The sequence below is a fragment of the Pseudorasbora parva genome, chromosome 13, assembly GCF_024679245.1.
Source record: "Pseudorasbora parva isolate DD20220531a chromosome 13, ASM2467924v1, whole genome shotgun sequence".
Taxonomy (NCBI): Eukaryota; Metazoa; Chordata; class Actinopteri; order Cypriniformes; family Gobionidae; genus Pseudorasbora; species Pseudorasbora parva.
In genome coordinates this window covers 16,938,009-16,951,624 of record NC_090184.1, presented here as the reverse complement: position 1 = coordinate 16,951,624, position 13,616 = coordinate 16,938,009, and the positions used below count along the sequence as shown (strand labels likewise).

The window sequence follows — 13,616 nt, the reverse complement described above, 5'->3', positions numbered from 1 at the left end:
CAGCTAAAGAAATTCAGGGTTTCACCAAAAGTCCTGAAAACTATCAGTGGCCATAGAGAGTTTACTGACTCAGTGTGGTATGGGAACTGGTCGAGCCAAGACTGCAAAGCCCTGCAGAGAGTGGTGCGTTTAGAAGAGCACATCTCAGGGTCTGCTTTCCCATCTCAGCAGGACACCTCAAACGCTGCAAAAGCAGAGCTGCTAAAATCATCAAGGACTACAATCACCCGTCTTTTGATACCCATCCTGCTGCCATCTGGTAAGCGCTTACATGGCCTGGTGGACAAAACTGAGAGACTAAGGAGGAGTTTCTTCCCCCAGGCCATCAGACTCAGTCTAGACTCAACTTAACTTAATAATCAATAGGAATATTCAATATTCTTGTCATTAGGCTCTCTAGACTTTCTGTTTTCTCGTTGCTGCTATGTAGTAAGCTGCTGTAAAACCTGTTTGCACATTCTCTCTTGCACATGTTTTTTTTAATTTATTTTTTACTTTTTTACTTTTTTTAAAACTTATTTTAAATCTCTCTTTATAAGGGTATCTTTTTCTTTTTTTCCCTCATATCTATATTATTTATAATTCCTTTTATAAACATACATTGTAAAAAAAATAAAAATAATTGTGTTTGTCCATAATTGCACTGTCCATGGAGCGGACCTGTTTTTACATTTCACTGCTGGTTGTATATTCTGTATATAACTGTGCATGTGACAAATAAAAAGAATTCAAAATTCAAAAAATTCAAAATTCAAAAGATTTTTTTTCACACCTACAAACTTTTACATCCATGCTGCTAACATAAAATTGTTGCATAGTTTGTGTTGAATACAGTGTAATATGACTTTAACTATGAAAATGTTAAGTAACAGAAAAAAGCGCAATTGTCATGGTATGTCAAAACACCTCCAGGGCCAAGAAGGTTAATATAAGCAAGTGATGCATAGAAAATTGCAAGCATAGTTGATCATACTTTGATATTTGAGGAACAATAAAATGCTACAGATTCGATCCAGATATATGCATATACCTTTAACATCAACAGTATTATCTGTCATGTAGAACAATAATTTGTTACATTTATGTAAAGCTTGTCTGGGTACTCAAATCGCTTCACAGAGATGGAGGGAATTTCCTCAACCTGAATGATGTGACTGCAGCCATAATGCACCAGATCACCCATCACACACCAGCTGACTGGTGGAGAGGAGACGATTCAGACACGAGAGTGATGAAGCCAGTCAGGACAGGGGGATGATTAGGAGGCTATGATCGACAGAGGCCAATGGACAAGTTGGGCCAGGATGCTGATGTTAAACCCCTAGGATGACACACATTTTAGCTTTGTTTTACAACCCAATTAATATATATTTTCAACGTTTACTTCCATAGCTCCATAGCTCCATAGTTAGTTGCAGTTGTATCCTTTAATGAGGAAGAAAGTTCCAACAGCGACTCCCAACAGTCCAAGAGTCAGACCCACTCCACAGAACACTGCTGGACCCACACTTGGGAGGACAGCATCAACATCTGAAAAATAAATGCATACAAAATAAAATAAGATTTTTTTGTGAATAAAAAGATTTGGACTAAAAATTGACTTGAAATCTGATGTCCATTGATTCTATCTGAAAATCACTCACCCCATGTTTTGGTCTGCTGTTGACCCTGGAGGGCTCTGTGGTTCACCGTGCAGCTGTAAATGTCTCCTTCAACAGGTGTAAACATAAGAGTGGAAAAGATGTTGAAGGTAGCATCTGTCCTTGGACGGTACTGGCTTAAACTCATGCCCTCGGTCACATTCATATTATTCTTCGTCCATGAGATGCTGAGAGATGGAGGAAAGAAGCCGGTCACATGACAGATGAGGGTGTTCTGAACACCGAGCTGTACAACATCCTTTGGATAGACAAAAGTCTGTGGTGCATCTAGAAACACAAATAACTTTATTTACTTTTGTTTTTTTTTGTTAATTCATATACAAATATACATTGACAGATGTTGTATAAACCTTTGAGGCAAAACTTTATGACACTGGGTACATGTTATATACATTACCATTCAAAAGTGTTTTAATCAAGTTGTTAGAATGTTTTTGTCTCTTATGCTCACCAAGGCTGCATTTATTTGATAAAATACAGTAGAAACAGCAATATTGCGATTTAAAAAAAAACATTGTTTTACTATTTTTTTACTATTTAGGCAAAGCAGAACTTGCAGCATCATTACACCAGTCTTCAGTCTAATGATTCTTCAGAAAGCGTTCTAATTTGCTGATTTGATGATGGAAAAAAAAGTTCAAAATATTAAAGAGCACAACTGGTTCCAACATCCTAAAGAAATGAATGATTTTTACAAGAAACATGCCATGTTTTTGACCTGCGTGAAGTTGCCCCCACCCCCAATGCAAAATGCAGCACAATCGTTTGTGTTTGTTTGTACTGTAAAAAATGTAGTTTGTACTGCTTCGTTTTTTCTACATTTTAGATATGAAAAGTACATGTATGTTTCTGTGGTCACTCAAATCCCCCACATGCTCCAAATGTACCCCAAATAGTCTTGTTTGTTTGTGCATTTAAAATATTAAACATTGAATTATAGGTGAGGAAGTCCGTCCGTCCCCCCACATGCTCCGAATTCACCCTGAATAGTCTTGTTTTTTTTGTGCTTCATTTGTGCTGGCAAAAGTTTTGTTTGTGATGCTTTGGGTTTAAAAATTTTAGATATTGAATTGTAGGCGATGATGTTACCAGCCCCCTCGCCACATGCTCCAAATCAACCCAAAATAGGCTCAATCGTTGGTGCTTTTTTCTGCTTCACTCCACTCATCATGCTCACTCATAATGCCCATGTCATGCCAGCACACCTTCACTGTTAGCCTATCATCATGCTGCTTGTCTTTTCAAACACGATCCTCTATCGGCCATCATTTTGTTTATACTGCTGTTGTGAGCACTGCTCCACCTTTACAATTTTCACAGCTTTCTTTTTCTTTTTTTTTTTTTAAAGAAGAATCAGAAATAATACACAGTATATATATATATATATATATATATATATATATATATATATATATATATATATATATATATATATATATATATATATATATATATATATATATATATATATATATATATATATATATCCATGATTATTCCTCACCATGTCTCGAAACAATGTAAAGCATGCACAAATAAATGTATTGTTTTTTCAAGTTGATGTTTTGGCAATGAAATACTCTCATGCATTGCGTCAGTATTTGCCTTTAAAGGAATGGGAGCCACATTAACACTAATGAGGCAGGTCATGAACGACTGACATCTCTCTCTTTTCAAACAGATTACATAAACAGATTATTTGTTTTGACATTTCTGACGTGAATGTTGACCTCTATCTGTAAATGTTTATAGACATTGACAAGCCTTACCCTCCTCTAGTGGTATACTCCTAAAATAATCAAGGAATACTGGTAAGTCACGTTTGCATCCTTTTATTCCGTCAACAGCCAGTTCATAAAATCCGGGAAATGTTATAGGGTCTATAACATCAGGAGATGTGTCTACCCCTCTCTTCAGTGTGAAGTCGGCATGCCACAACTCCTCTTCATCATATCCAATGAAAACCTCTTCTTTTGTATCAGAGCACGCAGTAAACTCGTAAGCTTCATGATCAACTGAAATAGGAGAATAAAAAAATATAAGGGGTATAACAGTACATGTATTTGTCCCAAACTATCACGTTATGGCTTTAATGGAATGGTTTAGTGCATACAGGTAGACGATGAATACAGTTTGTCACAGGCAATCCACACTCCAATCTAGAAGAGATGTGCACGAAAATGCAACACTGTTTGCTGACGACCACAACAGAAAGAATGACAGAAGAACCTAGAACCTGAACCTGATCTATGAAGACGATCTATGCACAAACCCTAAACAAGTTCAGATGACATGCTAAATACCGAGCTCGGAGCACTCTCCTCGGATAGCACGCCAAATATTGATTATTGTGGGAACTTGTGAAATTTACCACAATACATAAAATAGAATTTGATAAATTCTAGTAAAGGTGGTAATGAATAGTTTAAAAACTTTCTAATTTAATTTGGTGCAGGATGATGTTTTCCCCTCTTTATATCAGCCTTTTTAGTTAATGTAGCAGTTCTAGATTAGCCTGACAAGCCAGACCCACATCAAGATGTTTGGTCTGGAAACTCTCCATTGACAGGGCTCAATCTGAGGGGCGGGATAAACGGTTGTCTTTCATACTCCATCTGCACGCGATAGGATAGAGCTACACCAACCAGAGCAATGTGATGCAGAGCTCGGTGATTGATTTAACATTCGCTCTAAACACATCTCCAAACACATCTTCCCTTCTTAAGAATGACTTCAGTGCCGTTCTTTGTTCTTTTCTCAGAGAAAAGCTTAACTCCAAGTCTTCCAGAGTCGAGGTCAAAGCTGATTCGAAAGACCGCCGTTCTCCAGTTTCTGTGTTTACTAGTAGCACGCAAGCGCAACTCTGCTGTCACTTTGTTAAGCCCCGCCCACCGACTCAATACAGGATGTGATTGGCCTGACCATAGTTTGGTTTTTACAGCTCAGAAGGGTATTGAGAGTTGCTAGATGATACTCGCGGCAGATTAGATTCACTGCCGCTAGGGTGCGTCTAGATTTCTAGGCTAGTTCTAGATCACATTTGACTTTCTCCATAGCATATAAAGTGGTAAATGATCGATATGGGTTGCAAATTTTATCATAAGTGTTGCAATAAAAAACTGCTCGCACAAATCTCATACTGTTGGACGCACGCAGAATAGGTATAAGTGCACAATGTATTTAATTAATTCAAAGCCTGATTATATGTTTCCATTAGGTGAACATTTATACGTGTGTGTGTGTGTGTGTGTGTGTGTGTGTGTGTGTGTGTGTGTGTGTGTGTGTGTGTGTGTGTGTGTGTGTATGTGTGTGTGTGTGTGGGGGGGGTATTAGTATTTGTAAATGTTAATATTAGCTAGTAGCTTATATGTTAATTTTCAATACATTTTTGTGACACGTTTTACGGAAAGGAAACCAGGACATCAAAACAAGGCCACATATCTTGCCAACAAGGCCACATATTAAGATCTGGGTTTATTAAATATGCAAACCATCAGTTCTCATAATCAACATCTTAAATGCAGGAGAAATGGCAGAAATGAAGATCTGATCAACTTGACATTGGCATTTCAGAGCATCTCTGAAACGCCAAGGCTTTTGGTCAGCAGTTGTGAGAATTTACCAGCAGTTCTCCAAGGAGGGACAAATCACAAACCGGTGACAGGCTTGCAGACAAAGCCTTATCAATGCACAAGGACGTGTTTTTATTATACTTACACTGTAACTACATGAAACAAGAGGGTAACAAACACCACTTTAATTTACAGCCTGCAGATTCATTCTTACCCTGTAACAATGTGAAACAAGAGGGAAAATGCACCACTTTAATTTACAGCCTGCAGATTCATACTTAACTTGTAACTACATGAAACAAGACGGGAACAAGTGCACTTTAGTTTACAGCTCGTAGATTCACACTTGTAACTACATGGAATAACAAGCATCACTTACCCTGTAACTACGCAAATAATTACCCCTTCATTAAAAATACGGACCCACTTTATATTAGGTGGCCTTAACTACTATGTACTAACATTGTAATTAATCATTTGATACAATGCACTTATTGTATACATACATGTTTTTACATTGTACTTACATTTTAAAAATACCTGCATGTAATTACGTCTGTAATTCATTTCTGTAGTTGTATGTGTAGTTACACAGTTGGCACTTCCTTTACAGCTAACCCTACCCTTAAACTGACCCACACCACCACACCTGTCCCTAACTCTACCCGTATCCCACCTCAGTATCAGCAAAAGTGCTTTACAGTACAATATGAACACAGTAAGTACATTGTACTTATTTTTTGGTGTAAGTACATAGTACTTAAGGCCACCTAATATAAAGTGGGGCCAAAAATGCATATAGTATAAATAAGTTACCCCTTTATTCTACAAATACATATTGTTCCCTTGCACCTACACATACATACTTTATAGTTACACTATAATTACTGAAAGTTATTTTGTAACTTCGTTTTACTCATGTGCAAGAAGGAAGTGTTACAGTCATTTTAAATATGCCTTTTAAATAATGATGTATTCAGAAGGTTGTGGTAACTTTTTATTGTACTATTCATATTTACTTCCCCTCTATGTGAAGTGATTTAAAATGTATATTGCGTTGTTTTTGAATTAACTGATTGTTGTTAGTACAACTTTTTCCTACATAGCTTTTTCTACTGAGCTTTGAAAAATTGATAGTACTTTACAATATGGTCTCATTTGCTAACATTAATTAATGCATTAACAATTATGAACCAACAATGAGCAATACATTTGCTACAGCATTTATGAATCTTGTTTTATGTTTGTAAATAAAAATACAGTTGGTCATTGTTTGTATGTTCATTCAAAGCGCATAAACTAATGTTAACAAATAAATGTAAGTATTAATACTGTATTAATAAATGTAATTTTGGCTACCAAAGCCATTTAAACAGTTTTTAAAACAATGGCTGTGTAATCGGAACATACAAAATCCTAAAGTAAGCACAATATAATGAATTTTGAATAGTTTTGTCAGTTTTCCATTTTACCACTTATGAAAATAGTACCCAAGCAATTAAAAAACTTCCAACTTACATTCAGCAGTAGTTGAAAGAACAATGGTTAGGCTGAGAATGGTTATGTGCAGCTCCATCTTGACAGATCTATGAGGAATGTGAAACAATTAAAAGAGAAATATTTATTCTAAGTTGGAAAAAACACATATTAACCCCGCTGTATTAATGTATTAAACACGTATTAACGTATTTTCTGTTGGGACTTTTACATCATACTCAGAATTTGTCCCACACAGTGACAGTATCTAGGAGGAACTATAGTTCTTCCTCTTTCAGCATGACAAAATGCCATTGCTGTTATTTTTGTGTCACGTTGTACTATTTAAGCAGCTTGGTGGTATTTCAAACTGAGGCAATATTTTAAACGGACTCTCCCAGAGTCCCATATGAAAAAAAGTCAATTTACAGCAACCATATATATTGCTTCCTTAAGGGAACATGCCATTTTTCTGAAAATAGAGTTAACAGAGTTAAAGGTCCACTGAAGTGCATTGAAACGCGCCGCATTATTAAATGTGTTGATGTTATTTCCCCTGAAACGGCTTCAGCTGTTAGCAACTCCTCCCCTTTTTTGAAACAGCCAATAGCGTTTCATTAATAATATACAGTTTGACTAGAGCGCAAGAGCGGACCTTTCCGTTTGGTAAAGCTAGCGGATTCCTCTAACACTGTTTACCATCATAATCTCCTCCATTTCGCTTTGAAATGCAGCATTCTGTGCAGAATTCAAATGGTTCGATATGTTTGTTGTCTGTGCCGACTCGCGCATATGATCTGCGCTGCGCTCTCGTGTCTGTAGTCTAAATTTAGACCAGAGCCGTTGTGTGTGTGCGCTGCGGTGCGTGAAACTAACATGAAAACGGACTTCATTCGCCTCAAATGAAACCATATTTACACTGAATCTTTCCTATCACATATATAGATTGCTCCTGGCTGATTGATTGTTCCTGATCGATTGCTCCTGTCTGTCTGCCTGCTGCTGCTGCCTGCCTCACGCCGGCTTCACACTGCACGCGTAAGCAGGGCGTAAGCAGCGCGTATTTTTTTCGGCGCTCATGTTAACAGATGAGTGCATTCACACCGGCAGCAGAGGCAGCGCAGCGGCGCGTAGCAGGAGCAGAGCAGAAGCGTCAGTGCCGCGATCGTTTCGGCGCTGGCTCTATTTTTGACGCGCTGCTCACGATGAATTAAAGCCACAGTATATTGTTCTGATCAAAATTAACCTGGTTAACATGAAAAATAATACATTTAACCATTAAATAATTTAGTGAAGTGTTCCATGTGTTTCTCAGTCACCATTTGACAGCTGGCACTGTGGAAAAAAAAGTTCTACACAAAAGCCGAAGTCGTTGCCATAAGTTTTTGCCTGAACTACAAAACTAATTTTAAATAATGTATGCCAGTTTAGCTTAAATTAAATATGAATTAAATTATGTATATATTATAACTATATGCTGGCATAAAAACAGAAACGATAAACAAAAGTGATGAAATGATGAAATATAGTTAGTAGATTATCATCACTCAATGGCTGGTTGTCTAAGTGGTGTCTGCAAAATAACATAGGGTTCATAGACAATTGGAAAAGTTTTTGGGGCAGACCTGACCTGTTGAAGATAGACGGTATTCATCCCTCCTGGGCTGGTGCTGCTCTTCTCTCTAGTAATTTGGCACATAGTCTTACAGCTAAACCTTGACTCACTGGGGCCCAGGTCAGGAAGCAGACAAACTGGCTAAACCAACCGTCTGCTAGCTGTTTCACGTCACCAAAGTGAGCTAAATCCCGGCACATAGAGACTCTTTCACCTAGATATTATCACATAGAGACTGTGTCTGTTCCCCAAATTAGTAAATACAAAAAAACATCAAAACCATTCAACTGTAAACATTTAATTGATGTCCAACAAATAAACAACAGATATAATTCGGATGAACAATTGATAAAGCTTGGGTTGCTGAATATTCGATCCCTTTCTCCAAAAACGCTTATTGTCAATGATATGATTATAGATCATAACTTAGATGTGCTGTGTTTGACAGAAACCTGGCTAAAACCTGATGATTACATTACTTTAAATGAGTCCACCCACCCAAGAGATTATTGTTACAAACATGAGCCACATCTGAAAGGTAAAGGGGGAGGTGTTGCTGTAATTTATAATAATATTTTCAGTATTACTCAGAAGTCTAGTTTCAAATATAATTCCCTTGACGTTTTGGTGCTTTATGTAACACTGCGTAGTGTAAATGATAAATCCCATTTGACATTTGTGTTGGCTACTGTCTACAGGCCACCAGGGCACAATACAGACTTTATCAAAGAATTTGCTGGTTTTGTATCAGAGTTAGTATTAGTTGTAGAAGTACTAATTGTTGGTGATTTTAATATAGACAATGAAAAAGACGCATTGGGATTGGCATTTAGAGACATTCTAAACTCTATTGGAGTTAGACAACACGTATCAGGACCCACTCATCGCCTTAATCATACTTTAGATCTAATAATGTCACATGGAATAAAGGTTGATACTGTTAAAATTCTGCAGCTGAGCGATGACATCTCAGATCATTACCTAATATCATGTATACTTAATTTACCTAAGGCTGCAAAGCCATCCCCTCGCTTCAAATATGGCAGGACGATAACCGCTGCGACTAAAGATTGCTTTGTACATAATCTTCCTCATCAGTTCCATCTCCTCAGCATTAAAGATAGCCAAGAGGAACTTGATGCTGCAACAGAAACTATTGACTCTCTCTTTACTAGCACTTTAGACATAGTTGCTCCCCGGCACTTAAAGAAGATTAAAGCAAATAATCCTACTCCGTGGTACAACGAGCACACACGGGCCCTTAAAACAGCAGCCAAAAAAATGGAGCGCAGCTGGAAGAAAACAAAACTGGAGGTTTTTCGCAATTTGTGGAAAGAGAGCATGATGGCATATAGAAAGGCCATAAAAACTGCTAGATCTGCTTATTTCTCAACTCTTTTAGAAGAAAATAAACACAACCCTAAGTATTTATTCGATACAGTGGCTAAATTATCAAAAAATAAAGCTTCAACTTCTGATGTTTGTAAACAACACAGCAGTAATGACTTTATGAACTTCTTTACTAGTAAGATTGATAATATTAGGAATAAAATTATAACCATGCAGCCGTCTATTACAGTATCACTTCAGACAGAGCACTGCAGGGTCACTGAGGAAAAATTACACTCCTTCACTGCTATAGGAGGAGAAGAACTGGCTAAACTTGTTAAATCATCAAAATCAACAACATGTATGCTTGACCCTATACCGACTAGGCTATTAAAAGAGATACTTCCAGAGGTCATAGATACTCTGCTTAATATCATTAATTCATCCTTGACATTAGGATATGTACCGAAAACTTTTAAGTTGGCTATAATTAAACCACTTATTAAAAAAACGCAACTTGATCCTAAAGAATTAGTCAATTACAGGCCAATCTCGAATCTACCGTTTCTATCAAAAATACTAGAAAAGGCAGTGTCTTCAGAATTATGTTCCTTTTTAGAAAGAAATATGTGAGGATTTCCAGTCAGGATTTTGACCGTATCATAGTACTGAGACTGCTCATATTAGAGTTACAAATGATTTACTCTTATCATCTGATCGTGGTTGTATCTCTCTATTAGTGTTACTCGATCTTAGCGCTGCATTCGATACTATCGATCACAATGTTCTTCTGTATAGAATCGAAAATTATGTTGGCATTAGTGGAACTGCTTTGGCATGGTTTTAATCGTACTTATCTGACCGTTATCAGTTTGTAGCAGTAAATGAAGAGATGTCACACCGATCACAAGTTCAGAATGGGGTACCACAAGGCTCAGTGTTAGGACCGCTGCTCTTCACCCTGTATATGCTACCACTGGGAGATATCATTAGGAAGCATGGCGTTAGTTTTCATTGTTATGCTGACGATACTCAGCTCTATATTTCCTCACGCCCTGACGAAACCTACCAATTCACAAGATTAACAGAATGCATAGCTGATATAAAAAATTGGATGAATAGTAATTTTCTGCAACTTAATTCAGATAAAACGGAATTTTTAATTATTGGACAGAAAAGCTCCACGAGTAGTAACCGAGAATACTGTCTAACACTTGATGACTGCTCTGTCAAGCCCTCGTCGTCAGTGAGGAGTGCTCTTTGATACCAATCTTTAATTTGAAAGCCATGTTTCTAGCATTTGTAAAACCGCATTCTATCATCTTAAAAATATATCTAAATTACGGCACATGCTTTCAATGCAAAATGCTGAACAGTTAGTACATGCGTTCATGAGCTCAAGGCTAGATTATTGTAATGCTCTACTGGGTGGTTGCCCTGCTCGCTTAATAAACAAACTCCAGCTGGTCCAAAATGCTGCAGCTCGAGTTCTTACAAGAACCAGGAAGTATGATCATATTTGTCCAGTTCTGTCAACACTGCACTGGCTCCCTATTAAACATTGCATACATTTTAAAATCTTGCTTATTACTTATAATGCACTAAATGGTTTAGCTCCCCGGTACTTAAGCGGGCTTTTAACACATTATACTCCATCACGTCTATTGCGGTCTCAAAACTCTGGCCAGTTGATAATACCTAGAATATCTAAATCAACTGCAGGCGGTCGATCCTTTTCCTATTTAGCTCCTAAACTCTGGAATACTCTTCCTAGCATTGTTCGGGAAGCAGACACACTCTGTCAGTTTAAATCTAGACTAAAAACACATCTCTTTACTATGGCATACACATAGAACATTTTTAACTTTCATTATTCAAATCAATTGACTGATTGTTAGGCTGCATTAACTAGGTCAGCCGGAACCGGGAACACTTCCCATAACACCTGATCTACTCGTTACATCATAAAAAGAGTGGCATCTACACTAATGTTAGTCTCTCTGTTTATCCCAAGGTTTATCCCGGATCTGGGCCCTGTCCGGATCGGATGGTGGACCTGCCTGGACATGACCAGCTCATCCTGGAGTGTCTGCTGAGCCGTGTCAAATGGTGTCTCCTCCGAATTTGCCTCACCGGCACGACATGCTCAAAACCCGTCTTCGCCGCAATAATTACGATCTTTCATGTATTTATACTCTTGTGTAATCGACGCCCCATCCTAAATAAATCCGTATCTTCCGTGATACCCTGAAATTTTGAATAATCCAATCTAATATGATTTCTGACCTGTAAGGTTGCCTGAAAAAATCTTACACGGTGTGTTAATAGGCCAGAGGAAAACTGGCACCCCGACTGAGTCTGTTTTCTCCCAAGGTTTATTTTTCTCCATCACGCCCTGATGGAGTTTTGGTTCCTTGCCACTGTCGCCTTTGGCTTGGCTTGCTCAGTTGGGGACACTAAAAGTATGATTAAAGTTATTCAACTAATTATACAAAAAAAATATGAATTAGGTTTTATTTAATTGTATAAACTATAATACTGATATGCCAACATTGTCGCTATATGATAAATTAAAATAAGCTGATAACATCACTGTTTTCTCCAGTACGACTGTACAGCCAAATCTAATTTTGTTGCAATATTATCCTGTTTGACACTGTGAAGCTGCTTTGACACAATCGTGATTGTAAAAGCGCTATATAAATAAAGTTGATTGATTGATTGATTGATTGTTTGAAACAACTTCAAGTATATTAAGTGTATTTTAAGATATGCTTAAGTTCAATTTTAAGCTATTTGCAATATATTTTAATTTATTAAATTGTGCTAAAATGGAACAACTTTAAGTACATGTTGACAAATACATTATAATAAATGAAAGATCAATGAAGTGCTATGGCAGAGCTATTTTCATACACCTTGTAGAACATTTCAGTTTACCTGTATTACTAAAAAGCACACTCTCTCACAAAAATGCATATAAATAATACGAGTGTGCAATGTTTTGGAATGTATACAGCAAAATTAGTTTTTGCATATGGCACCCAGTTTTCGTGTGAATATGATACGCACTTTATCATATGCACGCGAAAAACTGCTTAGTGTATGCACATCAAAACTCATTTTGCCGTACATTCAACGATTGCACTCATACTATTAATACACAGTCTCATGTGATTGTGTTGGATTATGACATCATTTAAAAAAAGTTACTGGAGAACAAAGCCCAGGTTGAAAAGGATGTCCTATTAAATGTATAACAAAATGCACTTGAAATTCAAGTAGTATGTTTATATTATATTTGAATTGTACTTTTTCTGAATGCTTAAGCACTAATCGTGATTTCTAAAACTATAACAATATTTTGCCAACTGTCTGGCACACTGTCACATGTGAAAACTGTTTTAGATAATTAGTTCACTTTGCAACCAGCCTAAGCACTATAAATAAGCCACAGGTAAGCTGTCTGTGTGGAGTACAATGGAAGGAGCAGTAAGAGTGAGAAGAGTGAGAATCAGAGGAGGCCGAGGGAGAGGACGTGGAGGTGAAGAAAGAGGAGGAAGAGGACGCGGAGGTGAAGAAGTAGGAGGAAAAGGAAGAGGACGTGGAGGTGAAGAAGTAGGTGGAAGAGGAGGGGGAAGAGGAGGAGGAAGAGGACGTGGAGGTGTAGAAGTAGGAGGAAGAGGACGTGGAGGTGAAGAAGTAGGAGTAAGAGGATGTGGAGGTGTAGAAGTAGGAGGAAGAGGACGTGGAGGTGAAGAAGTAGGAGGAAGAGGACGTGGAGGTGAAGAAGTAGGAGGAAGAGGACAAGGAGGAGCAAGAAGAGGATGAGGAGGGGAAAGAGGAAGGGTAAGAAGAGTAAGAAATAGAATAACTGATGACATCAGAGCTACAATAGTGTCATCAACCATGGGATGACCCTGAGGGAAGATGGCCGACGGGTTCAGCCTAACTCGAGCCGCT

The 13,616-nt window shown here is 37.7% G+C and overlaps 1 protein-coding gene across 1 annotated transcript; it reads right to left on the bottom strand.

Moving 5' to 3' along the window:
- Window positions 1-774: 774 nt before the first annotated feature.
- On the bottom strand, window positions 775-6,956 carry LOC137038607 (RLA class II histocompatibility antigen, DP alpha-1 chain-like). Its single transcript, XM_067413315.1, has 5 exons — window positions 6,942-6,956; window positions 6,752-6,819; window positions 3,431-3,676; window positions 1,644-1,928; window positions 775-1,530 (listed from the first exon to the last, which is right to left on the bottom strand). The coding sequence occupies exons 1-5, from the start codon at window positions 6,944-6,946 to the stop codon at window positions 1,409-1,411; spliced, it is 726 nt and encodes a 241-aa protein (XP_067269416.1). The 5' UTR covers window positions 6,947-6,956; the 3' UTR covers window positions 775-1,408.
- Window positions 6,957-13,616: the final 6,660 nt, after the last annotated feature.

Bases quoted from the DNA above. Each gene is read 5' to 3' on its own strand.
- LOC137038607 (XM_067413315.1), bottom strand. The intron at 3,677-6,751 runs GTAAGTTGGAAG...CTCCTATTTCAG, and splicing joins TCTTTCAACTACTGCTGAAT to TTGATCATGAAGCTTACGAG. The intron at 1,929-3,430 runs GTAAGGCTTGTC...TTGTGTTTCTAG, and splicing joins GAGTATACCACTAGAGGAGG to ATGCACCACAGACTTTTGTC.